Consider the following 27,707-nt stretch of genomic DNA (forward strand, 5'->3'; position numbering starts at 1 on the left):
CATGGGTTTGACTCCCAGGGAAGTCATCAACCTTTCTGGACTGCAGAGTTGCTTTGGATTTATACATCTACCAAACCCTCTTGAAAAATAAGTAAACTTTTAAAAAGAGTACTTAGTATGGAAATAATTAACTTTGAATGTAGAATATTGAATTGAGAATATACTGTGTGAACTGAATGTAATGTTTTTTTTGGACATTTAGTTGCATATTATTTGCAATGTGAATGTTGCAAAATTTTTCCAAAATGCAGGCATCTGCATAAATGTCAAAGAAAATGTCTCTCCTTCATGATACATCTTGACTGTCTGATTTCTAAAAGTCCTTGTTGTCTGATTTTTGTCGATAAACTCTGATAAACGCTGCTGAGGCTCATGAAGTGTTCTTCATCTTGAACTATGACTGAGCATCATCACATGATGATATTATATATTATGCTGCTAACCAGTATATTGCATATTAGTGCAAAGAAAAAAAAAGAAAAAATCAGGGTGGCGATGAAAAATTGAACATATTTGGCAATCATAAATATTCAAGTTTTTTTTTTTCTTGATTTTGAATATGACTTCTGTTTTATCATTTCAGACAGATGTTTTGTGAAAATTGAGCTTATGCTTTTTTCAAGTTTTGATATTGTTCTCGAATGCAATGGCATTCATACATGAAGTTGTCTCTGTCTCTCTCTCTCTTTAGTGCTTGAGGAAGTCCGCTCTTCTTCAGACGTGTTCAGTCTTGCCTCGCATCACCCGGCACCATGTCTGGCTCTTACGATGAATCCGCTGTCTCTGATGAGGCCATGGACAGCTTTTGGGAGGTACAAAGACCACCATTTCCTTCCTTTAAATGTTGCACTGCTAGGTTATTCAGCCGGTCATCAATAGTTGTGTTGTGTTTTAGCCAGCTCTGGTTGGACAACAGGAGGATGCTGTGTTCACAGTATCAGAGTCTGCCAGAAAGCTCTCAATGAGCTCTGTTGAGATGACACTGTCGGCCGCTGTGATGTTGCCAGAGCCCTTCACATCACCCTTTGTGAGGCTCTGGCAGCCATGACAATCTTAACATCATGTCAGTATTAGGTCAAAGTAATCGCATATTCAAGCAGTGCTCAGACAGCGATGCAGACCAAGTTTTTTGTGTGTTTTTGAGCAGTTTTTAAGTAGATTCTCCAGCACAAGGTCTATTGAGTTCCAGAGCAGCACCTGCATCCTGACTGCAGTCTGAAAGCGCCAGATTCGTGTGTCTGACTTGTTGACGGTGAATAAAGAGCCCCGTCAGCGTGTGCTACTATGGGTTTTTATTTACAGGCTGATATGACTCATCAGAAGTTGTGTGAAGGTCAGTGTAGCCGAATATGAGATAAAGCACTGAGGACTTTACTCTACATTTACATTTATTCATTTAGCAGATGCTTTTATCCAAAGCGACTTACAATGCATTCAGGCTATACATTTTTTACCTAACATGTGTTTCCTGGGAATCGAACCCACAACCTTTTGAGCTGCTAACGCAATGCTCTACCACTGAGCCACAGGATCAATCTCTAAAGCAGTGGTCTCCAACCCTGCTCCTGGAGAGCTACCGTCCTACAGATTTCAGCTCCAACCCCGATCAAACACACCTGAAGCAGCTAATCGAGGTGTTACGGGTTACTGTTCAGGGTTACAGGTAATTACAGACAGGTGTCCGGGAGCAGGGATGGAGATCCCTGCTCTAAAGGCTGTTCAGAATGGAATACTACACTGTGAAATGTAATAAGTAGAGTTCACTAAGAAAACTAAAGAAACTGATTGCCTTAAAATGTTCAAGTAAAGTAGTTCATTATTTTCGAGTTGATACAGCTTAATACAACTTGGTATAGGTAACCAGAATATGAGAGAAATTTAGTTTAGTGACTTAGTTTGACAAATTCAAAAAGTACTGATAGTCACACTTAAATCATTTCATTTAAGTTTTATGTCGAAAACCAACAAATAAAATTAGCAGCTTTGCATTTTTTTTTGTATGCATAAACATTGAAATAAAAACATTAAAAACAAGGGCCGGATTTTAAACTAACAAAAATTATTCCTAACAAGTTTTATAAAATGATAAACCTCACATTTCAGCCTTTAATTAATTAATTTATTTATTTTTATGAAAAGGGTGTATCATAATGATAAATTATATTTTATCTGCTCTATAAACAGTTCTACATAAGCTAATATGCATTCTAAAAATCTCAACACTTCGGATAACAAGGTAGACTATTTGCCTTTGACTGGTTAAGATTTACAACAAACCTTTGGCCTAATGTTGCTTTGGTCTGAACACAAAGTGCAGACGGGCTGAATGAAACTGTAACTCTACTGTCTGACAGCAGGTGGCGCTTATGGAACAGCTGAAATAAAACTGTTTCCTGGTAACCGCTGCAAACAAAGCAGTGCTGCACTTATAAACACTGCTTTATTATGCATGACACATGGGAACATGAAAAGAAAATGCCATCGAAACCTTTCTGAAGACTTATGCATTCATACAATTCATTCAGTCTTACATTTCTCTCAGCAGTCTGCCTAATTCAGTCAAGTTTTCACACCAAACGAAACCTTACTCTGTGTGTTGTGTCTGCGTGAGACTCTTACTAACTTTGCTTAAGGTTGAGCAGTACAGTATTTACTGTGAGTTTTTCAAATTGTTATAATCAAATACGGATTTAATGATAATTAAAACATGAAGTGGGATAATTTAAATAACCTCACTGCTGATAAGTCAACACAAATATTTAATTTGCATTGGAGGGGTGGCACACCTGTCTATATTAGCTCCCTCCAATCAGGCCACGAGCTACTGGTAGATTTCAGCGATGTGTTGGACCTCTAGAGCTATATGTCAGTATTTTTCAGCATTTGACAATATTCAATCATTTTAGTTATTCAGATAACCTGTGTTGTTTAGACATTCCTGTTGACATAACTGCAGCGAGGACACGTTGTTTTTCATCCCTTTTAAACCCATCTCTTTAAAACTCAAAGCCTCTCAGAGCTTTCCTGGACGTGTGTGTGTGTGTGTGTGTGTGTGTGTGTGTGTGTGTGTGTGTGGTTATGATGTCGTTGTCAGTGCAGTGAGGCGCAGGATTAGAGCTCGAGGAGTGCTTGGACACAGAGCTGTGGCAGTCATTGCGTAACTTCACATGCACAAGAATGAGTCCCATCCCCCTCTTATCACCCGCACTCATTCCTTTCTTATGCCACCTGCAGGCACCAGGGAGAATGTTCTTCCTATATGAGTAACTCCAAACATTTTGGGGAAAAATGCTATGATTATATGTGACCCTGTCTATGAAAACCCAGCTAAAGTCATTTTTTGGTGATTTACTGATTTCTATATATAGTCATCCTTCATAAAGCAAAGAACATTCTGTGAAAAGGCAATCTTTATTACTAAGACCATGTCAAAGATTGAAATCATAGTGAAATTAGTGGTCGAGATCAAACTTTGATTTTTGTTATCTCATAATTAGATTTTGAGACTTTAGCCTGAATTTCACAGACAGGGTCACATGATATGTTATGTTATGTTGGCGTATATTAAGTATTATTTTGTCTTGTGAAATATACTGTATGGTTATATACTACTGTTAAAAAGTTTGAGGCCATTTTTCTTTTCTTTTTTATGAATTCAATAGCTGTTCATCTGAACTTTCTAAAAATATCAAAAATATGTATCATGGTTTCCACAATATTAAGCAGCACAGCTGTTTTTAACATTAATAATAATCAGTATATCTGAATGATTTCTGAAGATCATGTGACACTGAAGACTGGAGTAATGATGCTGAAAATACAGCTTTGATCACATTTACATTTAGATTTAATCATTTAGTAGACACTTTTATCCAAAGTGACTTACATAAGAGGACAACAGAAGTAATCATAACAACAAAAGAGCAACTTAAATGTGCTGTGACAAGAAAACAAGTAGATAGAATAGAAATAGAGCAGAGAGTACTAACACAGGAATAAATGACGTTTTAAAATACAGAAAACAGATATTTTAAGATATATCACTGTTTACTGTATTTTTCATCAAATACGTAAATGCAGTCTTTTAAAAACATTCAAAACATCGTACCAACCCCAAACTTTTAAATGGTAAGCATATGTACATATCTGTTATGTCACACAGCTTCATCAGAGCAGTACTGAATGCAATTTTCAGAATATCCTCTTGCAGATTGTACATGGGTTATGTAAACCTTTGAGCAGAATTGTGTATCAAGCTATATGCAATATGATTTCTTAGGTGGGAAATTATAAGCGTGCTGTCAAGAGAACTGACGACGGTCATCGACTCTGCAATGATCTTATGAGCTGCCTTCAGGAGCGTGCCAAGATTGAGAAGGCCTACAGCCAGCAGCTCACTGAATGGTCCAAGAGGTGGAGGCAGCTGATCGAGAAAGGTCCGAACTCTAAAGCTTCTTTCTTCATCCTCAACAGTTTTTTATTTACATTTTTCAGAACTGTTACTGGAAAAAGCCAACTGTGATGTAAATCATGCAAACATAGTAGTCATCTCAATATATTATTGTATGCATTTCTGATTGTGTGTGTGTGTGTGTGTGTGTGTGTGTGTGTGTGTGGCCAGGGCCTCAGTACGGCTCTGTGGAGCGGGCCTGGTTAGCTATGATGACAGAGGCCGATAAGGTGAGTGAACTCCATCAGGAGGTGAAGAACGGTCTGATGAACGAGGACATAGAGAAGGTGAAGAACTGGCAGAAAGACTCGTACCACAGACAGATGATTGGTGGCTTCAAGGAAACCAAAGAGGCAGAGGAGGGCTTCAAGAAAGCCCAGAAACCCTGGGCGAAGAAACTCAAAGAGGTACCAATAATACAATTTTAATTATTAAAATTGTGTCTTAATGTACCTTCATGGGATGATTCCATTAATATGCATGTAAATCATGCATATCAGTAATTTAAATGCATATTAAATATACAGCTGATGTATTATGCTTACATTATGTTTACATGTTTAAAGGGTTAGTTCACTCAAACCTGATCTTTTATTATTTACTCACTCTTTCCAACCTCATATTTCATTCTATCTTCTGTCAAAATATTCACTATATCCAGTGTTTTCTGAAGTCATATGTGATAGCTGCAAGAGAAAGACCCAAATTCATGTCATAATACACTGATAATCTTCCTCCTCATTGAGCTGTTAACTGTTACAATTGGATTAATGAAACAGTTATTATGAAAATTACTGTATTTGTGAAAAAATCATCTAGTCCTGTTTCATCAACTGGATCAAGTGATTAATTGAAAAGATTAGAATGAAAAGAACATTTTTTTTCCCAAACAATAACAAGAAGAGCTACTTAGGTAGATTTTCAGTAAATCAGGCTGTTCCTCACACAAAACTGTTACGTGTTTTTTAGAAGATTCAGTCTACTTTTATGATACTTTTATACATTTAAAGCCTGGAAGAAAGCAAGCTGGTTTGGAACAATTCTTGAAAGCATTTTAGTGTCATTAGAACTAATCCTGACTCTGTTATGACAGTCAGCTGAACTAACCATTCTCTAAGCTTCATCCATTCAGTTAAAGTGTTGCATGTCTGGCTGCAGATGGAGACGGCAAAGAAGACCTATCACATGGCATGTAAAGAGGAGAAACTGGCTGCAGCCCGTGAGGCAGATGCGTCCGTGACTCCTGACCAGCAGAAGAAACTCCACGAGAAGACAGAGAAATGCAAACAGGACGTGCAGAAGGTGCGGGAAACTATGATGAAACAAATTCAAGTACTATTTGCTCTGAGTGCTCTTGAATTGTCCATGTTCCACACTGGTGATGTGATTTTCATCTATGTCCGTGTTTTAAGTGCAGAAATAGCATATTCAGAGGTACTTAGCTTAGCCTAGTATTCTTTTTTAATGGAGGCTGTATCTCATGCTGTGTGTTTGTGTGTGTGCTGCAGGCGAAGGAGAAGTACGAGAAGTCTCTGGATGAGTTGTCGAAGTGCACACCGCAGTACATGGAGTCCATGGAGCTGGTGTTTGATCAGTGCCAGCAGCACGAGGTCAAACGACTCACCTTCCTCAAAGAGGTTCTTCTGGACATCAAACGACACCTAAACCTCACCGAGAACCAAAAGTCAGTGTAAACCCCAGAACCGGTGTGCCTGTAGCGAATCACAAAGATAATCATTTGTGCTTTTGCTGAGACCAAAACGAAACCCAGATCTCAAATTGTTTCGAGAACAAATGATCTGAGCTGCTCACATTCAATTTATAGCACTGTTTTTTTACAGTCTGTCAGTAGTGTCTATTTGTTTTTTCATTTTAGGTAATAATACAGAGTCTCTTGAAGCACACAATAGTGATTTTGTGATGTACAGACTGGAATATAAGTCATTATACACTGACATGGTGTGTTCATGAATGTATTAGCTATGTCTGTTTAATGTCGTCAATTAACTGATTCATTTTTGAGCTCAACTCTGTGGCTCATGTTTCATCTGCAGTGATTAACAACTCACTGGAGTGAAAGCAATACAGTTCTCTAGTTTACTTTTAGTCTAGTTTAAGTGTGCTTGTCAGAGCCTACTCATGAGTTTGTGTGTTTTTGTTTTTTCATGTTCTAGCTATGCGTCAGTGTACCGTGAGTTTGAACGCACCATTCTGGCTGCCAACACACAAGAGGATCTCAAGTGGTTCAGTAACAATCACGGTCCTGGCATGCATATGAACTGGCCCCAGTTTGAGGTACACAGCTTTCAATGAACAAAAACACATTAGAGGCTTTATCAGTCTTGTGCCCTTTTCAGGTGTCTGGGTTTATTTAAAAGATGCAGGAACCCGGGGCTAGTTGTCACGTGTCAAAGTGGTCACAAGATTTAAAATCCCAGTAAAGCTATGAGTCAAAGGGTTAATTGCATAAATTCTGCCATCTAGAAGTTGATTTTCTTAAACCGTTAAATTAGATTTTTTTTCTCCCAAGCTATATGTTTCATCATATTTATATAGTAGTTTTGGGTTAGCAACACAAATTCAGGGACAACTGTAATATTCTCTTCTTCAGTGTGTACACTGGCATGTTAAATGAACTTTGTAATATATCCCTGAAAAATAAAGAAAAATGGGAATGTTCAGTTGCTGTTTATAGTGAAACACTGATTATCTGTTCTGAATCTGTTCCTCTCAGGAATATAACCCAGAAGCCACCAATGCTGTTGCTAAGAGAGAAAAGAAGAAGCCAGATGGAGTCGCTCCTGCTACTCCGAACACAGAGCATGCAGGTCAACCAGGAGACCGCGGCAGGTCAGACACCATCTCTGCCTTCCCCTCTCACTTCCAGTGTCCTTTCTTTTATCTACAACACCCTTTTCTCTTTTTAGAGGTTGATTGCTGTCATCTTCACTCTTTAAAAAAAAGGATTCTTTGAAGTTCAACAGAGAACTCTCTTCTGAACAAGAATTATTTCTGCCTGTACAGGGTTCGAGTTGAGTTGACTATATGTTTTTTTTTAGAGAATAAAAGGTTATAGGTATCATTGTGCTGAGTTATATAAAAATAAAAATATATCTCAGTATTTTTAGTCATTGCCCAATATTCAATCTCAATATTTATATAATGGTTCAGAAATGGCTTAAAAAGGACATCGGATACCCATTCTTTACAAGCTGGTGTTATTCTTTAGGGTCTTCATGAAATGTCTGTAATATACTTTGGTTAAAATTCCTCAATGGTCGTGTAAAACAACACCGTTTTTACCTTGACAAAAACAACTCTGTTCACAGCGAGCCATTTTGGTGCATGTCTCTTTAAATGATAATGAGCTCTGCTGACCCCGCCCCGCTCTTAACCCATTGATGCCTTGGACTCCATATATGGCTTGAAGGTGGTCTTATCCAAGCTAGCTATCTACGTAGAAACCAGCCACGTGTTTTCTTTTCAACTTTTCAGAGCTGGCAGATATGCCAGAAATCCAATAATATAAATAAATCCAATAATAATAATAAAATAAAATAAATAAAAAAGTTACAATTTCATCTGATGTCCCTTTTAAAAGGATTATTATTATTTTTTTTTATGAAATATTTTTTTTTTTCAGTAATGACAGCTCCGTCTTAAAACTGCGATGAACGCATAATAGCAAATTATCAACAGGGTATTCAGGACTTTTAATTTGACTGAGTGGATGCATTATAAATCATGACATTTAAAACATTTAATTTTATTTGTAATTTTGCCACATATTTTATGCATACCATGTGGTAATCAAATAGCTATTTATTTATTTACTTTGGCAGGGGTAACACTTAATGCACAAAGTCTTAATGCACAAACTAAAAAGCACTTATAAAAATGATTGTAATGTTCACAGTATTGTGCAAATTTAAATCTCAAGTAAAAGCATCATGAAAGTATATTGTGATTATTCATTATTATTCAGCCCCAGAGCATCAACTGACTGACTGATTGATTGAAACATGATGCACATAGATGATTTTCCAAATAACCAAACTTCAAAAAGTTCTGTTGGCATCGGGCTGTAAAACTTGTGGTTCTTATTTATAGCTTTACAAGCGCACAAACTAAGGTGGAATGGGTTGTTGTGTTTCCACGTTCATGCTAACAGCACGTGTCCCCTGTCTTTGACTAGTGTGAGCAGCTATGAAAAGAGCCAGGCGTTCTCCACAGAATGGTCAGATGACGAGCAGCCCGCGGGGTACTCAGGCAACGAGACGAATGGCGGTGGAAACTCTTTCGAGGATGACTCGAGCAACAGAGGAGGAGTGCGGGTGCGAGCGCTCTATGACTACGAAGGGCAAGAGCAGGATGAGCTAAGCTTCAAAGCAGGTGAAGTAAAGCAAAGCAAAATAAATTATGTTAGATCATCACAATATTATTAAAGCAGACTGGAGCAAAAAACATTTTAGTTTTTGCTGAATAAGTTGTTACACAATACTTAAAGGAGTAGTTGACTTCCAGAATGAAAATTGTGTCATCATTTACTCACCCTCCACTTGTTCTAAACTTGTTTCTTTCTTCTGTTGAACAAAACAGAAGATATTCTGAAAGATGTTAGTATCCGAACAGTTGATGGGCACCATTGACTTCCACAGTAGGAAAAAAATACTGTGGAATTCATCAACGGTTTGGACACTAACATTTTCCAAAATATCTTCTTTTGTGTTCAACAGAAGAAAGGAACTCATACAGGTTTGCAACAAGTCAAGTCAAGTCATTTTTATTTATACAGTGCTTTTAACAATACAGATTGTGTCAAAGCAGTTTACAGTATTAAACAGTAAAATAGTGTGTCAATAATGCAAAATGACAATAGTAAACACTCAAGTTTCAGTTAAAGGCAGTTCATCATTAAATTCAGTGATGTCATCTTGCAGCTCAGTTCAGTTTAAATAGTATCTGTGCAATCAAGTCGATGATATCACTGTAAATGAAGTGTCCCCAACTAAGCAAGCCAGAGGTGACAGCGGCAAGGAACCAAAACTCCATCAGTGACAGAATGGAGAAAAAACCTTGGGAGAAACTAGGCTCAGTTGGGGGGCCAGTTCTCCTCTGACCAGACGAAACCAGCAGTTCAATTCCAGGCTGCAGCAAAGTCAGGTTGTGCAGAAGAATCATCTGTTTCCTGTGGTCTTGTCCCGGTGGTCGTCTGAGACAAGGTCTTTACAGGGGATCTGTATCTGGGGCTCTAGTCCTGGTCTCCGCTGTCTTTCAGGGCTGTAGAGGTCCTTTCTAGATGCTGATCCACCATCTGGGCTGGATACATACTGGATCCGGGTGACTGCAGTGACCCTCTGACTTGGATACAGACTGGATCTGGTGGCTACGGTGACCTTGGAATAAGAGAGAAACAGACTATTATTAGCGTAGATGCCATTCTTCTAACGATGTAGCAAGTACATCAGGTGTTATGGGAAGTGTTCCCAACAAGTGGAGGATTAATGTAAATTATGAAAATTATGACATAATTTTCATTCTGGAAGTGAACTACTCCTTTAAACTGTAACTATGATGTAAATCTATGAAAAGTCTTTATATTGAATGTCTTAAATATACCACATGATTTTTTTGACTAGACATACAGTATGGTGGGTATGTCAGTTACACTCTGTCTCACCCACAGGTGATGAGTTAACAAAGACTGAAGAGGAAGATGACCAGGGCTGGTGCAGAGGTCGTCTGGACAGTGGCCAGACAGGCTTATACCCGGCCAATTATGTTGAGGAAATCTGATCACCTGACGGGAGGACAACACACCTTTGGAGGCAGCTCTGATTTTCCGATCGATCAACATGGCAAAAATGCCAAAGACTTAACATGAACGACTTTCCCTGAAGATGTGCAATGCAGTCTTGTTTAAAATCCAAAATCTTAGTAAAGAAAACCACTCTGTATATATTGATCTTATCTGGGAGGAGAGGAAGAGCCTGCTCACTACTAATATCTATTTGCAAATATTTAAAAGTATATACTTACATACAAACAAATAAATGACTCACCAGTTATGCAAGTACAGGCTACACACATTATTTGTGCAGATTACATGTTATTTGAAATTATATTACTGACATTAGCATAATATCCAACTGAACAGATATCCATGTGGCCACTCTGCTGTATTTTAGTACAAAGTTCATCAAACGGAGTCAGTGTGCAATTATGGGGTACTCGTCCAGTGTCACGTGTTAAACATAAAATGACTCACAACGGGCTATATGGTTCATGCCTTGTTGCGCTGATTATTATATTAGGTATCGTTCTCTTGATGTCTGTGTCTTTATGCGTAGCAGCATGCGCTATGGAGCATGTGGCTGTTGATTCCTCAGGCCATCTGTACTGTATGCAGTTCCCACAGTGACCACAGAGGGCAGCAGACTCATGCCAGCCTCACACCTGGAAGTGGCGGCAAATATCAGGCTATGTTCGGAACAGAATACTACAAAAGCATTAGCATGGATACTGCACACTATTATTAAAGATAGTATGTGAAACAGTGTGCAGTATGCAACAACAGAAGCATGCAATAGACCTTAGTCAGGGTAGTGCCATATTAAATTTTTGACCGGAATGAAACCGAGGCTGTGAGGGAATCAAAGTACAGTGTGTTCAATGGACTGTACTGCTGTTTAACAACATATCGATCCTTCAGCTGAGTAAACATCTTTACGAAAAACATTCAGTAGACAAAAACACCATCAAACTGTTTTGAAAGTTGTGATTCGGCAAAATGACATGATCTAGAACCTTTATACAGTGCGTGCCATTGTAAAGACTGTAAGTCTATCCCTCACAGCTTCGTTAAATTCAACATGGCATCTAACCTGGCTAAGATCTATTATTGCATGCAAGTGGCATCCAGGTATCATGACATAATACAAGCAGTCTTGAATTTCAACTGAATGATACTGCCGAAATATAATTATTTAAAGTCGTGATTTTTATTCATCAAGCTGCACATTGCGTGATGGGGTCCATGCTATGTTGTAAATAAAATCATCCAGGTATTCCATGCATATATAAAATTTGTATACTGTACCCAGTATGCATATGGTATGCAAGCATGATGTTCTGAACATAGCCACAATTGTCAAACTGGTTGATTGTTGCACAGTGTCATCTCTTGTTCTCAAAATCATGTGTTGTTCTTAGTTAAAGAAGGTCTTGTACAAGCATTATCTCTATTTGGCATCTGTTCATGGTCACCTCTTGATACCAAATCAAGGTTCTTCGGATGGACATGAATGTTTTCTGTGCTTTATGTGGGCTACTTATGCACAGCACATTATACAGACAAAACCCATCAGTGAATTTCACACCTGTACATCCACGTGCATCAAGCTCAAAAGCTACTGTTATCTATATTCACAACTGATAAATTGATTCTGTGTAGTTTCATGGCCTGTTAACTAACACACTCTGGATTTGCATCAAGGCTAGTGTTTAAAGTGCGTAAAAAGTCCTTCTGAAATACTAACTAAAATAAACGTGGAAACATGGTGCCAAACTATGATTTGCAGGCAATATACTGTACAGTGGGCCAAAAAAGTATTTGGACACTTAAAGGGATAGTTCACTCATTCATTTACTCTCCCTCAAAGTTATTCCAAACCTGTTGTTTCTTTCTTCTGTTGAATGCAAAACAGAGCACATTTTGAAGGACATGTGTAACCACACAATAATCAGTAGCTACTGATTCCATAGACAACATAGTCAACTGTTCGGTTACACACATCCTTCAAATCCTTCAAACAGAAGAAAGATAATACTAAATGTTTGGAGCAACTTGAGGGAGAGTAAATGATGACAGTTTTCATTTTTGAGTGAACTATCCCTTTAAGACACTCATTGCACTGCTTTGGATAAAAATATATATCAAACTACTTCATATAGTTAAAAAAAAGATAGCACAAGCACACTTTTCAAGCAAAAATGTCACAAAAATTTGTTAAAGTTTGTCAGATAGATGGTTAAAACCGTGTGCAGGATTTTAACATTTTTAATTTTTTAAGCGTGATTCAAGTGTCCAAATACTTTTTGGGACCACTTTATTTTTATTCCTCTCACTGCTGAACTCTGTATAATGGTAAACTATGATTCTGATAATGCAAGCCGTGCTCGTCACATGCCGTTGTTTTTTTTGTTTTTTTTTCTTCTCCAGATGGCATCGCTCAGAGCATTGTGAATATGTAGAGTTGTGCATCCTTCATGGAGTTTTAGTATGGGAGTGAAAAAATGAATAATACATTCAGAGGAAAGATCCCCAGCAGCTCTGTGATTTATCTAAAAATGTTCATTCTAGAAAAAGAAAAAAAAGGACTCGGATTGTTAATATATTCTGTAACATTGTACACAAGAAGAAGTACGAAGGGTACACACATGTCGGGGTTGTCGTATTGGGGAGTATCCTCTTTATTATATTCAGTGTGTATGAGTTGTGTTTATGTATAGAAAATAATAGTGTTATTGTAAATGTTGTGTAACAAAAGATCAACGCTTTGAAAAAATAACACTGTAATGCTCTATAGGTACCATATTGTATTAATTTGGTTTTGACTGCAATGAAATCACTATGTACCATACCTGTATAAATGCGTGTGGGTCCACGCCGTCATATTTGTATATGATGATGTAATTTATTAAGATTATATTCTACCGTAACTGTACAACTGTGCTGAGTAGAAACAAACACCTAAGTTGAGAGAGTAAAGAGCGTGTAATGTAAATGCTATTTTTCATGTTGATTTGTACTTTATGCAAATGAAGGGATGAAGGTTTATGTTGTGAATGTTTCTCTTGCCGTGTGTGTGTTCATAGTTAGTTGATGTAAATCCACCTCCTTGCTGGTGTAGTGCCTCCTCATCCACAACATAATGTTCATTTATATATGCATAAAGTTAATGACGATGAACATAATGATGATCAAAATAATGTTGAAAACCTGATCTGAAGTTTTTGTGCTAATGTCAATATTGCAATATTAGTTTTTGAAGGAGAAAACATGTTCGTTGAGAAAAACTTGCAAAATGTGTGCCCCATTTTTTGTGAAATTGTCACATTGAGAAGTTTAAATTCGTTTCTTCTTTCAGCAAAATACTTGATATGCTTTCAGTTTTATTTTTTAACAATTCATTTGGAAAGCTTCACATTAGTGTAAGGTGCCTAATTAGAAATGATTGTACAACATCCACACTTTTCACAATGCATATTGTCCCAAAGCAGCTTTATAGACAGAAGTTTTCTTAGGAAGACGACACTGGGAGGAACCAAGACTCTGTTAAGGAAAGATTGCTTTACAGTGGATTATATTTGAGATATTTCATCAAGACGTGTTTCTTAAAAATCTAATCCAGAATGTATATAATGGTAATTTAATAGAGCCCTGTATCGGATGAGCTACAGGAACAGAAAAAAAACAGAACGACAAATGTCCAGGAGCCACAGAATACATAAAATAAACATTTATAATAACTGTTTACTGTAAGTTGTAAACCATCATGAGGCGGCCGCAGGAAGTGGGCCATCTCTTGTATTGATTTGATGGTGGCTTGCTCTCTCTGACCTTGTAAATCAGGTCGATCAGTAGAGTAAGGTGCTAGCAATGCCTGAATCATGGGTGCACCTCAGGTAATATATGAACAGGCCTAAAAATACCATATTTTAAATGCAATGCTGGTTGCTTTGGATAAAAGTAAATGTAAACATAAGAGCCCTTGAGCAGGAATCTTCTCCTGATCAGATAATAATATTGTGAGAGATAATAATATTTGTGAGAGCATGATTGCATGTCAGTTAGTTCTATCTGTGCAGCATCTCTCTACTAATCGTGAAGCTGTGGGTTTTAATTACTTCAAAACACAAAGAAATATTTGCTATAACTTTTCTGTTTTCTGTTTTTAAGCTATTTTACTGACAGTGTTGACAATAAGTTTTTTTTTTCTGTGCTTGTGATCTGTATGTGAAGTGCGAGCTACTGTCTCTCTCTCTCTCTCTCTGTGTGTGTGTGTGTGTGTGTGTGAGCTACAATCATATAGGCAGCACCAGCTTAAAACGGCTTTTAACCACATGTACAATAAACTGTTTAAAATGTGCATCCACCCAATCAACATCGAGTATCCAGTTCCTTCAGAACTATAAGGCCCCACACTTGCCTTCAATAGCTGTCTAGCCTTCAATTCAATACTAATATGAAGTTTGTTTATGGGCTGTTGTGCTCGAGATGGAGCAGTAGTGAGGTGCTCTTGGAGAAAGCGAAAACCACTCACCGACTTTCCAAAACATTGCTTCGGTCAAAATCACTCCGCTCCGATCCCACTCTCTCTTTAGGGTGGCAAAGCTCATTTTTACCCTTGTGCACATGCCCCTGGGAATCTGTCTTTGCAAGTAGGAAAATATCTGTAAAAATACACAAATACATCAAAAATAATTACATTCTGTTGAAATATCAAGCATTCATGTATGTATTTATTGATTTAAAATGATGATTGTAACACAGGTCTTCTCTGTTCAGTGTTGTTCAAGACTCGTCTGAGCTGCAGCTATGGTAAATGTGGCACGATGGAGCATGTAATGAGTTATTTCAGTAAAGGTTAGGTTAAATGTTGTAAACCTGTAAAGGTTATTTCAGTAAACGATTTGTTTTTATGACAAAATCTGAATGCATTTCATTTGAATTCACCCGCATATTGTTCTCCTGAAAAGTCTTCTGTTTATTTCTGTGCATGCCTCTCTCCATCTACATGCCGCTGTTTGAGGATCCACAATGGTAAATGCGGAAGAAAAGTCACGTGACCGCAGTCAAATACAAGCTAACTGTCCCAAATAGCACACTTCATGTGCACATGTGGTCTTGCAGGCTTGCAGTGGTCGCAGTTTGTGTGTCTGTTAAGATCACAAAACAGTAGGGTGTCCCATTAGTCATTTCAGGTTACAGTAGGGTGGCGGTTGTGACATCCTCAGTGCACATGTCTGCCGAGCTCCACAGCAGACTTCTCCTGACAGCTGAAGTGGCATCACGTCATGAACGGGTTTAAATTAACACCCACCAATCTGCCAAATACAGGTGAAAATCAGCCATGCTGGTAATACACTAATCAACCCACAAGACAAGTCTTAAATCTGGAAGGTCATAAATGATATCCTCCAACCAGGAGCTCTCATCATTACACAAAACAATTTGTAAAGAGGGTCATCCTTCTTGGAAGTGGAACACTATTTTAAACTGCCTCACTCATAGAAAACTGTCAACGACTTTGTTCAAATACTGTTTTAGACTGCCTCCTTGAACTGAATTTGAGAATATGAATACAGAATGCTGCATCCACTGTGCGATACCTGTGAGATGTCTGAAGCGCAGAACAGCGTTTCTCGTTCAGACACCTACTAGAGGAGGCACATTCTTCTTCTTCTCTTTATTTTCCACTTTTTTGGTGTCAATGGAAGAGAGGCTTCAATACGCAGTACACTGACTTTAAAAAATGCTTGTCTGCTAATCTTCAACATGTTTACCATTTAACAAAATTGTTTTATAAGAGAAGTTTTATAAAAAATTATTTATAATAAGATAATTTATTATTTATTTTTTATAGTATCCACAAACAATGACTGTAAAACTGAAAGACATTCAGTGACTCAAAATCAGATTTAATAAATATATTTTAATAAAAAAGTAAAAAAGTAACTTTAATAATCTGTGGCTGGTTGCATAAACTTATAGGCTACTACTCTTACAAGTTAGTCATCAACTTGAGCCAAAGTGAAACTGAAACTGTGGTACTGTTTTCATCAAGTAGCACGTTTCAAACATAATGTTTCCCTGTTTCATAAAATTTCATATTAGTATAGTCCCTCTTAATACATAGAAAGCATAAGATGTAATACTTGTTTTACACTTTGCAGAGTTTGCTCCTTTTTTCATTAAGTGTGCTCCTATTCAGTCGTGTGCTCCTTTTCTACACTGAACTTGCTCCTCTGGATTTTCAGGCTGTCTGATGGTACCTGCTCTTCCTCACTGGAGCTCATTTGATTCATCTGCTTAATTAATAAATGTTAAGACAACTTCAAGCTTGTGACAGCACTGCTTCAACTTTCACAAAAACTAGTTTGAATGTAGTTTCTTCACTTCTACGTTACACTACCTGACTCCTGAGCATCTTCCTGTTTAAACCATCTGTGATCTAAGAGCTGCTGTAACGTCGCTCTGTCGTCTGGATCACGTATCAGGCACTGGCTTATCACATCCTGGCATTCTGTACGTTTTCATAAGAGTGCTGGTTAGTCACGTATGTCTTTAGTGTGTCACATGGACATAAATGCTGTCATGTACGGAAAAGATTCCACAATGTGCAGCATGTTGTATGTTAAAGGAATAATCAGTAATTTGTTCCCTGGATTCTGCATATCACTGAAACATTGTATGTGTCCTCTCTGCCACTTTGCATGTTGATGTTTAGGGATTTGCTTTTGGTAAGAACTCCCTGAGATCACGTGTGTTACTGTCAGTGTGTTATTGGTAGTGTTGTTCTCTCACCTCTGGATAAACTGGAGTCAAATGTCAGATCGCCAGCTAAAATGTCCTTTTTGGTTTGAAAAGCATGACGTCCAGTTACCATTCTGAACAGCGCAAGGCCCAGAGTCCAGACTGTTGTTGGGCCCGCGTGATATTTGTGTTTCGTGTAGTACTCAGGTGGGCGATATCGTCCTATTCATCAAAGCAAGAGATTTTCAGCTCATTTCACTGTTGACTTTTGCAGATATCCATTTGTCTATGTCATATATCTGTTCTTAGAAGTGCATCGTGCAATCAATAAACAAACCACTACACACAAGATGATCTGATGCTATTAGAGCTTATTGCACTAGTAACAGAAAAAGCCAGCTCACCTCTGAATTCATATTGGTAGCCAGAGACTTTGACAAGGTCCCCGCAGCCGAAGTCGATTAATTTGACTTCCATGGTCCTTGTGTTGAGGAGTAGGTTATTTAGCTTGATGTCACGGTGGAAGACACCCTGATCAATACAGTGCTTTGCTGCGAGCGCTGCTTGGAACATCAAGCTGCGTGCCGGTGTTTCATCCAGCTTATGGTGGTTGTACTTGAGTAATGTCTTTAGGTTGTGGCAGGGCCGTGGATACTCCATGATGAGGATGTGCTGATCTTCCTCCTCAAACCATTCCAGCATATACACGATGTTGGGGCTTAACGGAGCTCTTTTCAACAGGAGATTTAGAGCTACTTCCATCAGCAGTGGCTTGGAATACCCAGCCTAGAGAAAAAATGTTTGGTTTCACTTTAATTAATGACACATGCATTTTTATATATATATATATATATATTCATTAAGGTTAGCTAACTTACCCTAATAATATACTGGTCTGTGCTCCTCTTAGGGATAAATTTGATGGCAACCTGCAAAAAAATAAATAAATAAATAAATTAAAAAAATCACATTAAATCGTTTGACTCTATAAATAAATAACATTACATATTTTATATTGTGACCAACACAATTTTCATTTAAAATTAATTTTGAAGTGCTTTGATCTAAGCCAGTCTGATTTGCATGGTTAAAAGAAAGAAAGAAATAAACAAGGGACAAAACACCGGTCCTACCTCCTGACCATCAGATTTGTGAAATCCTCTGAACACAGTGCCGAATCCTCCCGAAGAAATCTTTGCTCTCACTTCATAAAGGGAGGCAAATGAAACTGCAAAAACATAAAAAAGAACATGTTAATATATGAGTTTGCAAGTTCTTTTGGATGCCTCACATGAACAGAAGTAAAATGATACATCACATTCTGAATAGCTGATAAAGGCTTAAACTGCACAAGCAGGAGCTAGTAGACTAGACATGTCAATCAATCGGAGGAGAAACAACAAACAAAATAAAACAGGGCAGAATTAACATGAACCTTGGTCAGGGTCAGACTGGCCTGGACTCTGCAGATCAGCTGACACAGGGCCAGAAGAACATGGCTGCTGCTCGGCTGGAGGATCAGCTGCTGCTTCAGATGGACCTGCTTGCGGCTCAGCTGAGTCAGTGATGGGCTGGGGTGCAACAGGGTCCTTGATGTTTTGCTTTGTTGCACATTTTACAGCCCGCAATGCTCTCTTGACAAATGCAAAGATACCTATGTTCTTCATTTTTGGTTGCTTTTCTAAAAATTAATAAATAAAATCAGGTATAGAAACATAGAAGAGAAATTAGAATTAGAAATTAACTCTAGATATATGATATCAAATAATGAAGAATGAAGAACATCATTTGTATGACTAAATGCTGAATGCAAAGGATCAGACAGAAACATACAGTAGAGCCAGATTTACTAACAGCTTGTGTCAGCACAATAAAAATTTGCATTAAAAAGCTACTATCGAGATTTACTAAAGACATGCAGAGAAACATTAGCAATGAAAAGGCGTGGACACAGTTATTTTTGCAGTTGATCTTATTGCATATGCATTTGTAGAAGTTCCCCTTTTCAGAAACAAAATTTATGGGAGGAGAGTATTTAAATAAACCATGCAAGGTGATTTACTGATGTTTGCGGTAGTCAATTTATTGCCATTATTTAACACTCCCCCAACTCATTTTGTGCCTGTGTTGTTAGTAGATTATGCACACTTGATGATAATTTGCACTGCTCTTGGTAAATTACATTGGCCGTTATGGAAATGATCTGGCTGCATTCACGTTCTCTATAAAGCACATCATCTGTAGATCAACCACAGAACTTTTGCTTTTATACGATTGCATTCTCACACTAATTTGTCCTGTATACTAAGTCTTAATAGGGTTTCTAGACACAGGTGTGCAATAACAGTCATTTAATTCTTTATTAAACTAGAGTAATAATTAGTAGACCGACCTTTAGCTGGCTCAGGATCAGCTGGAACTTCATCCGGACCGGTCCGGTCTAAATCAGGGACAGCCATGGACTCAAGGCCGGATGGAGCGCGCTGGGGGTCATCTGGATCTGCCTCTGGCTGAAAAGGCGTCACTTTGTTTTTTCTGTGGTGACAGCGGTCAACACACTTTACAGCCTGCCATGTTCTCTTGAAGAAAGCACAGATGCCACTCTTCTTGTTTTTTCTTTGCTTTTCTAAAAAGAAAAGACAAAAGGCATTTATTAAACATGAAATGGCAAAAAAGTGCCTGTACACAACCTGACAACCTAAACACAAACAATTGCTTGCTACTACTACTACTACTAATAAATAGAATAATAATAATATATATATATATATATATATATATATATATATATATATATATCTTATTAATATATATATATATATATATATATTATATATTCAAGCTGGAGTTGCTGTACACTTGCTAGGGATGGGGGTTGCAAAATTGTGGTAATTTTCAAAAGTGGAAACTTTCCATGGGAATTAAAGTTGCAGGTAAGATAACTTAAATGTAGTTTTGCCTTTTTGCAACCCTAGCTGTGGACCTATACAAATAATTTTGAATGATTAATAATTATTTTTAATTAGCAATAATATTTTCCAGATAATATTGTTTTAATAACATTTTACATTTTGTCTTCATAATATCAAAATCAACAGTCTTGAAACACAAAGCTGTGGTGGTTTTATCTGTGTTTTGTGCAGTGCGTGTTTGTATTCTGTATCACTGGTGTATCAGCCACGGTTGATAATAAAGATGTATTGTATTGTCTTTCATTTAAAAAGCCAGTCCTTTGCAATGGTAATATATATTTAATCTAAATTATATGTTTCTTTGAACTTCAAACAGAGATCACAAGGAGGCAGACTGATAAAGACAATTCAATATTTTGTGCATTGTGGATTGTGAAAAAAGCGGCCCAGTGTATTTCTTCAGTTTATGTACGTACACACAGCTTTATCTTCTGTTATGGGATTTGTTACAGTTGTTAAAGATTCTGTGAAGATTATCGGTCCTGTCTTCAATCTACTGTAACATACTACTCGTACTATTAACTGAGCTGATGTAACTTCTCGGTCTGAGGTGCTGTGAAGACGTGCACAGATAGGGCTGCATGTATTCCTGTCATTCACAGACATAGACTATATCCCTCTACATTTATATGTGAATCTCACTGGGTCTCTGTAATACTGTCACAGACCTGTCGGGCTGTCCTCCATACCAGCTGCTGCTGAAGGAGAAGCCTGCTGATTTGCTCCTTTGTTCAAATACAAAGACTTACTAGGGTTACTAGACCCAGATGTGAAAGAACAGGACAGAAATAAAAGTAAATATCAGTAGACCAACCTTCAGCTGGCTCAGGATCAGCTGGATCCCGGAGAGCCGTCGACTCAAGGGGGCTCAGGGGGTCTGCTGGATCGGTGTTTGGCTGAAAAAGTGTCACTCTGTTGCCTCTGCGACAACAGCAGTCCACAGATTTTACAGCCTGCCATGTTCTCTTGAAGAAAGCACAGATGCCACACTTCTTGTTTTTCGTTTGGCTTTCTGAAAAGAAAAAAGGCACTTATTAAACATAAAATGGCAAACAATAAATAGGCCTACCTGTTCACAACCTGAACATGAACTATTTCTCCACTCCCTTTATAGCTTAATCCTAAAAAAACTATTAAAAGTGATTTTTAGTGATTTATTGTTAAATTGGTCATAGAAATGTCAAAACTGACTAACTGTAAGAATAAAATCTATTTATCAGCCAAAAAAGATGTGAATGTGTCATTCACTCTTATGTTTCACTTTATTAGTGAGGACATTGCATAGACTTCCATTGATTTTATATCAGATTAATGAAGTCTTCTATCAGCTAACCCAACCTCTATCACTGAAGTGACCCATCACAGAAATATGTGCAAAATATTTGGCCCTCACAAGTATAGTTCAACAAGGACACTTTCTCTTACCACACAGAGTGTGAAATCAGAATATGATTGCAAGCATTATTGCAAAATTAGGCTTCTTAGGCTTGAGAAATCATTTACATTATACAAAATAATGGTGAAAAAGAGAAATTTGCACAATATAAATGGAATTATGACCTAAATTATCTAAAATCTAAATTAAGTGAATTATTTTATTTTTGGTTTTATTTGATTTCATTAAACTCTTAATGTTGCCGGTGAAAAAATACCACGACCAGCCAGTGTTTGCCTCTTTTCCGAGGAGCTCAAGAGGGTTAATCTGGTGTCGGACCTGTGGGGCTGGTGTTTCCTCCAGCTGTCAGAGCGCCATCTGCTGACACCAGCACCGGACAGCTGCTGAGCTCCACCGGCTCCAGCGCAGGACAGACTCGAGCGCTCATGATGGGGCGCTGTCAAACTCAGTCTCTAGCTAACTGTCTTCACTTGCGCGCGGATTCTCATTCACCTGACAAGTCCGCACACGAACAAGCGACTGGTGACGCAGTGCTTCCAGCTACTGTGACGTCACAGAGGTTTTTCTTCGGAATTTTATTCTCGCTTTATAAGCCAGGGAGTGTGGTTGTCTCTTTACATGCATTATTTTATATAAATGTATATGCGTTACTATTTTTTTTTTTTTATTATTAAAGTTTTTTTCCCCTTAGAATTTCATGTTTTTTAAGATGTAATAATTTGTTTTATAATAGTATACGTTTGAACGTATCTTTCTAAGGGGAAGCAATAAAATGTATGGTTTTTTTGGCCGCGAGGGCCTTTGTTGTCATGGCACTGGGTTGAATTATTTTTATTTTTATTTTTATTATTTTACCGCAGTCCCACTCTTTTTTATTGAATATTTTCTCGCAGAGTGCAGCCTGCAAGTGTTGTGGAAAGTGCGTCTCTGTTTTCACTGCATAACGATGTAGCAGTTTTTTAAGAGAGTCATACAAGCGCTTGCAGAAGTGGGAGGAGAAGAGTCAGGACAAGCATCACAGACGACTGTGCCCAATAGAGCCAACTAGGTGGTGGGCTAAGGATCAGGCACCAAGTAAAGTGTTTGGGTGCTTCGGGAATCCTCAGAAGGCTTGTTTTTTGAAGTGCTCATGACTTTAGACACCATTATAGATGACAGTACACAAAAGCCATCTGTGAGGGCCAATGCAAAGGGATTCATAGAAGGCTTTTTGAAGTATGAGACAGTGGTCACTGCTCAACTCTTCCTTCGCATTTTTGAGCTTACATCCTCCCTTTCAAAATACTTACAGACAAAGGGAATGGATATCATCACAGCTCAACGTCTGGTTGAGGGAACAGAGGAGGGTCTCAGGAAGTGTGCTAGGGACTTTGAAGGAGCTGATGAGTTTGTGAAGTGTGCTAATGGAAAGTTGCAAGAGGAGGAAGAGTGTGAGCTTGTAGTGCAGGCTGTCTTTTCTGAGAGAAGGATCAGAAAAAGAAAAGAATGCCTGGAGAGCTTGCAGAAGATGAGCAGTTAGCATCAGCTGATACTGACTTTGAGGTAAAAGTACACAATGTGATTGTAGACACAGTAATAGGCAGTATCCAAAGGAGGTTTTCTGCTAATGCAAAACTTTGGTCAGATTTCGCCTGTTTAGACCCTAGAAACTTTGCTCATGTGAGGGAAAATGGACTTCCCAGCTCAGCTCTGGAAGAAATAAGCAAATGTCTGCTTAAGTTTGACGACAGGGCTACAGTTGGCACATTATGTGGTGAACTGTACAGCCTTGCATCTCAGTGGGACAGACTAAAGATGTCCCCTCTGGAGGGTTACATTGTTAGGACAGCTAGTGAAATCCCACAAGGAGGTGATGAGGATCCTTCCATGGAACAGCAGGATGTCGAACTAGAGAGCAAAACTTGTTGCTCCCGTAAAAACTGTGTTTAAAAATTGTGTTTATCTCATTCTCTCTCAGTACAATCTACTTACTGATGCCTGTGATTGGACTCGCCTACAAGTTGCTATTAACACTGTCCATCACACAAGTAGCCTGTGAGAGAAGCTTCTCAACAGTGACATTCATAAAAAACAGACTCAGGAGCACTTTAACCCAGAAGAACTTTGAGGCATTCGTGCTCATGTGCAGGGATGTCGTTAGGCCTATTTTAGGGGGGCTGAAGCTACCCAAAAATGTTCTTAAGCCCCCCTAAATGATAATAAATACAACAATAACAATTTGATTTATCAACAACCGTATCCTCATTCATATTGAGACGCAACAAATGATATATATCCAGCTACAAAAAATAGCCGAAAAGTCAGAAGTTGGACAGAAGTACAAAGAGTCGTTGTGCTATCAAGATGATGCACCGCACCGTCTCGTTGGATTGGTGTGAACTGGCAGCTTTCAAAGCGTTGCAGACCGGAGGATTCATCTCGTCTCGTCATTACTCTAGTTTGGTCTGAACTCGCTATGCACCCTCCCGCCCACACACACCGATACACACACTAATGGTGAAAGGAAGATTGGTAAGTGTCGTGATACAGAGTGAAATTATATGTTGTTTTTAATTACCTGCTTACCTTAAGCTACATTTTCTTGAGGTACAGGAAAGGGGATATGTTGGTTTGCTATTGAAAACTGTAGTCTAGCTAACGTTAGAGTAAACAAGCAAAATACAAGAAATGGTTAACTTAGCAAGCTAATCACGACTCTTTATTCTTTTCCAATAATATAACCTCTATAATAGGCATATTCTAAAACAATATCAATCCCCTCAGAATGTTGTTGTCACTGAAAACTAAATGTCATAGGGTGTTAATGCTATTACTGTTGTATCCTTCAATTCATTGAGCAGATGAGATGGATATTCAAAGATATTTTAGCAGAGAGAAGGAGAAGCAGCCGCAGGAGATTGGCAGGCCAGTTGATTCTGAGGGAGCCAGTGTGATTGAGGTCAGTAATGGTCTATGTCTAAGGATTGTTTTGTTTTCTTCTAACAATAAGCATTTGTTGGCAGGTCTAGGCACTATGCATAGCCTAAACTAAATTATTTCATTATGTTTATTATATATGCTAGCTATATTCTAACGGCTGAGACGATTATAATCGTGATTAATCGCATCCAAAATAAAAGTTTGTATTTACATAGTAAATGTGTGTGTACTCTCACTGTGTATAATTATTTTATATAAATACACACACACACTTGTATGTGAGTGCAAAGATTTTGCAAACACAAGTTACAAATACCCTGGGGGCTAAGCCCCTCCTGTCTTCCAATCCTAGTGACGTCCCTGCTCATGTGCACTAAGAAAGAAATTCTCATGTCTTTGGACAATGACACTGTGATAGACAAAGTTGCAGAGACCAGTGCTCTGCTCAGGCTTTTATTAATGTTTTAGGGTTGCCCATGTTTCCTTGAAGCTAAATTTATGCAGAGGAAAAAGAGATGAAACAATCATTAGAAAGTTATACTGTCAGATAACAGTGCAATACTTGTTTAATTCTTTAACTAATGTTCTCATATTTGTGAAAAATATTTGAAGTTGTAAAGCAGCTGTTTCCTTGAAAAAGAGATGATACTGTCATTAGAAAGTGCAATACATTTTATTTTAATCTTTATTTTTTATTTTGTTTTATATATTTGTTTATATTTATCAAAATATATTTGTTTATATATTTGAATTTCTTACCTCATTTTGCCATTGTTTGCAGGACCTCGCAGATCTGACCCTTCCTGTGGTCACATTCCAGTTTTTGTTCTACATTGTCATACCACTCGACTCAAATTCGCTCAAAATAAAAATGTAACAGGTAAATATAAAATAACTTGGGGCCGAGCGAGCAATCACTCTCAAGGAGCAGCAGTTTACAGTCAATGGCCTCACTCAGAAAGACAATAACAACGGTCATATTTTCCAATTTAGAAAGACGTGAACAGTTTCATTGGCCAGTTTCCTGGATCACTGTTTCTGCTGTCCAATCTTTTCATGTTAGTGGGTCTAGAGTAAAAAAAAAAGGATAAGAAATGTTGAAGTCTACATCTACACACACAATGTGTGTGTGTATATTTGTTTACATTAAAGTAATTAAAATAATTTGTTTTGTAGAATATACAAAAGAAACCTAAATTAGATGTCACTTGTAGTGTATTGTTTAATGCGTGTCCATGCAGTTTGCCTTTAACATCTCTGCCAAATTCACCAGCAAAAACATCTCTTCCTCTAAATGGTGTCTAATGAGTATACTTGACAACTAGCAGACGTGTTCCTCTGATGAATTATATGAACTCAAACCAATAGTCATTTTATTGTGAAAACATTTCGTTCAGTGTGGTCGTTTTCAAACAGCTTTGTTTAACAATGTTCTACTGAAACCATTTTTTTTTAAACTTGTACATCCCGATAGTTCCTGAGCGCTGGTGATTCAGTGAGTTCAAGCTCATGATTTATCCAAAACTCAAACACCAAAGGCAGTGTTTTTTTTGTAGAACTTTATTTTTTAAATTATTTTATAAAATCATCGCTTTTAATTAATTTATATAATTATAGGATTATACTTTCACTGACAAACATTTTGGCTCCAAAACTCCCATCCCACCCTGCCTCTTCACCCCATTACATCTCCATTCAAGATAAAACTGGTCTGCCAGAGAGAGATGTAACCTCTGCAGATGTGAATTATGCTTCATGGACAGGGGAAGCCAGGGGCAGAACACACACACACACACACACACACACACACACACACGGATGAAGGAGCATGTCAGGGTCAATTGACTCATCAGTTCACCTCTAGTGAAATCACCACACTGATTGATGAACAGCTTAGTCACACACAGGTTATCCATCACCCAGGGTTAAAACACTTTCAAATGGCTCAGTTACCGTGCAGATGAGCAGGTTCTGTGTTTGGCACATTGCAGTTTTGATTGGTTAATCATGCTGCCGCTTGAGTGTAAAATCCAATCAAATTATCCTTGGCTGCCGCTTTGTACTGGAAACAACTGCAGAGTTTAAGAACACACCAGAGTTTCATCCAACAGAGAGACGAAGGTAAGGAGAGATCGGGGGCTGACCGCATCCATTAACACTCGCTCCACTAAATCAAAAACACACTGACGTTACTTCGTAAGAACATGCCATCTTTATGTCTTGTGCTAGTTTCTGTTTCCCTGACAGATTTTTTGGCCCTCGCTTTATGCTGCGAACAGACACTGAGTATGGAGTCCTGCACTGGGTGCAGCCTTCAGGTGACTGGAAAGACAGCAGGGAGAGCACGTTGAAGGGTCTCTGAAATTAAGGATATGCAACCAGAATGACATACTGACTTAGTTCTGTTAATACAGGCACACAAAATTAAACAAAAAACTAAAAAACAATAGAAGTACTTGCAGAAAAAAAGTGTGTGTATATATATATATATATATATATATATATATATATATATAATTAGTGTTATCTTTAAGGAAAAATCAGGCCAATTAGGGTGAATCTCAAAAAAACTTGTCCAAGTCATATTTTACCCCAAAATACAAAAATAAATAAAAATTAATTGAAACAGCATTTCTTTTTTTTCTTTTTTTTGGCACAAGGAAAAATATATTTTGCAAGTTCTAATTCTCATAACCATAAAGTGAAAACAACATTTATAAAGTACCACTATAAGAATAAACCGTGGTAGTTTAAGTTGTAGCGAATTCAGTTTATGCTCATTTCATATATATATATATATATATATATATATATATATATATATATATATATATATATATATATATATATATATATATATTCTAGATCATGATGTAAGTGTTTAAATACTGCATCTCTGTATTTTGCACTGCAGTAATGATAATATAGTTTTTTTCTATGTAAAATATCTTATCTGTGGATTGGGGGGTAAAATATGACCCATACAATAATTTGTGACATTCACCCAGCTGTAACACTTTAGTTTATCATGATATGCGTACACACAATCATAAATGTATTGTACAATTAATTAACAAAAAAAAAAAAAAAATTGTTTCTAATGACAGTCAGCGTAGAAAATATTAAATTATTCTCCATTTCAATGACTTAACATTTTAACAGGTTACAATTTTTTTTCAACAGGCTTCTTGTAAAGGAAACCTGGACAGAAGAAAGCAAATATATACTGACATAATCATACAGTATGTGCATGGAGTTTACCAAGAAGAGTTTCATGGTGTTTGCAAAACATGTCAGAGGCCAGGAGCACCCCCTCCTGGCTTTACTTTCAACAGCAGCATTTTGAACAGTGTAGGCTGACTTCTTAGGGGTTAAACCCACAAGGCATTTCTTGTCAGAGGACTCAATATAGTGACTTAACAGCAACTAGAA

The 27,707-nt window shown here is 37.7% G+C and overlaps 2 protein-coding genes across 5 annotated transcripts in view; one reads left to right on the forward strand and one right to left on the reverse strand.

Moving 5' to 3' along the window:
* LOC109048785 (protein kinase C and casein kinase substrate in neurons protein 1-like) overlaps window positions 1-13,298 on the forward strand; it is a 37,369-nt gene extending 24,071 nt beyond the window's left edge. For both annotated transcript variants that reach the window (XM_042712549.1, XM_042712550.1), the window contains exons 2-10: window positions 692-812; window positions 4,280-4,436; window positions 4,622-4,857; window positions 5,609-5,752; window positions 5,959-6,134; window positions 6,625-6,745; window positions 7,185-7,300; window positions 8,646-8,842; window positions 10,137-13,298. In XM_042712549.1, coding sequence (XP_042568483.1) covers window positions 753-812; window positions 4,280-4,436; window positions 4,622-4,857; window positions 5,609-5,752; window positions 5,959-6,134; window positions 6,625-6,745; window positions 7,185-7,300; window positions 8,646-8,842; window positions 10,137-10,246 — 1,317 coding nt within the window. In that variant the 5' untranslated portion in view covers window positions 692-752 and the 3' untranslated portion in view covers window positions 10,247-13,298. The remainder of the gene's footprint in view (window positions 1-691; window positions 813-4,279; window positions 4,437-4,621; window positions 4,858-5,608; window positions 5,753-5,958; window positions 6,135-6,624; window positions 6,746-7,184; window positions 7,301-8,645; window positions 8,843-10,136) is intronic.
* A 1,597-nt stretch (window positions 13,299-14,895) lies between these two features.
* On the reverse strand, window positions 14,896-27,070 carry LOC109059853 (serine/threonine-protein kinase pim-3-like). 3 transcript variants are annotated; one of them, XM_042712554.1, is made up of 6 exons: window positions 18,307-18,395; window positions 18,122-18,216; window positions 17,867-17,917; window positions 17,393-17,774; window positions 17,040-17,210; window positions 14,896-15,559 (listed from the first exon to the last, which is right to left on the reverse strand). In XM_042712554.1, exons 4-6 carry the CDS (start codon window positions 17,748-17,750, stop codon window positions 15,540-15,542), a joined length of 549 nt encoding a protein of 182 aa, XP_042568488.1. In that variant the 5' UTR covers window positions 17,751-17,774; window positions 17,867-17,917; window positions 18,122-18,216; window positions 18,307-18,395; the 3' UTR covers window positions 14,896-15,539. The 3 variants fall into 3 exon arrangements, with proteins under 3 accessions (XP_042568488.1, XP_042568487.1, XP_042568485.1); XM_042712553.1 differs by lacking the exons at window positions 14,896-15,559; window positions 18,307-18,395 and adding exons at window positions 16,104-16,540; window positions 16,648-16,758 and having other exon boundaries at window positions 18,122-18,298; XM_042712551.1 differs by lacking the exons at window positions 14,896-15,559; window positions 17,040-17,210; window positions 17,393-17,774 and adding exons at window positions 19,381-19,614; window positions 20,775-20,972; window positions 21,675-27,070 and having other exon boundaries at window positions 17,879-17,917; window positions 18,307-18,669.
* Between the last annotated feature and the right edge of the window lie 637 nt (window positions 27,071-27,707).

The sequence above is a fragment of the Cyprinus carpio genome, chromosome A23 (genome assembly GCF_018340385.1).
Source record: "Cyprinus carpio isolate SPL01 chromosome A23, ASM1834038v1, whole genome shotgun sequence".
Classification (NCBI taxonomy): domain Eukaryota; kingdom Metazoa; phylum Chordata; class Actinopteri; order Cypriniformes; family Cyprinidae; genus Cyprinus; species Cyprinus carpio.

Bases quoted from the DNA above. Each gene is read 5' to 3' on its own strand.
- LOC109059853 (XM_042712551.1), bottom strand. From the start codon at position 21,783: ATGAGCGCTCGAGTCTGTCCTGCGCTGGAGCCGGTGGAGCTCAGCAGC. The intron at 20,973-21,674 runs GTCCGACACCAG...TTTTCTTTTCAG, and splicing joins AGGAAACACCAGCCCCACAG to AAAGCCAAACGAAAAACAAG. The intron at 18,670-19,380 runs GTCGGTCTACTA...ATTAATTTTTAG, and splicing joins TGATCCTGAGCCAGCTAAAG to AAAAGCAACCAAAAATGAAG.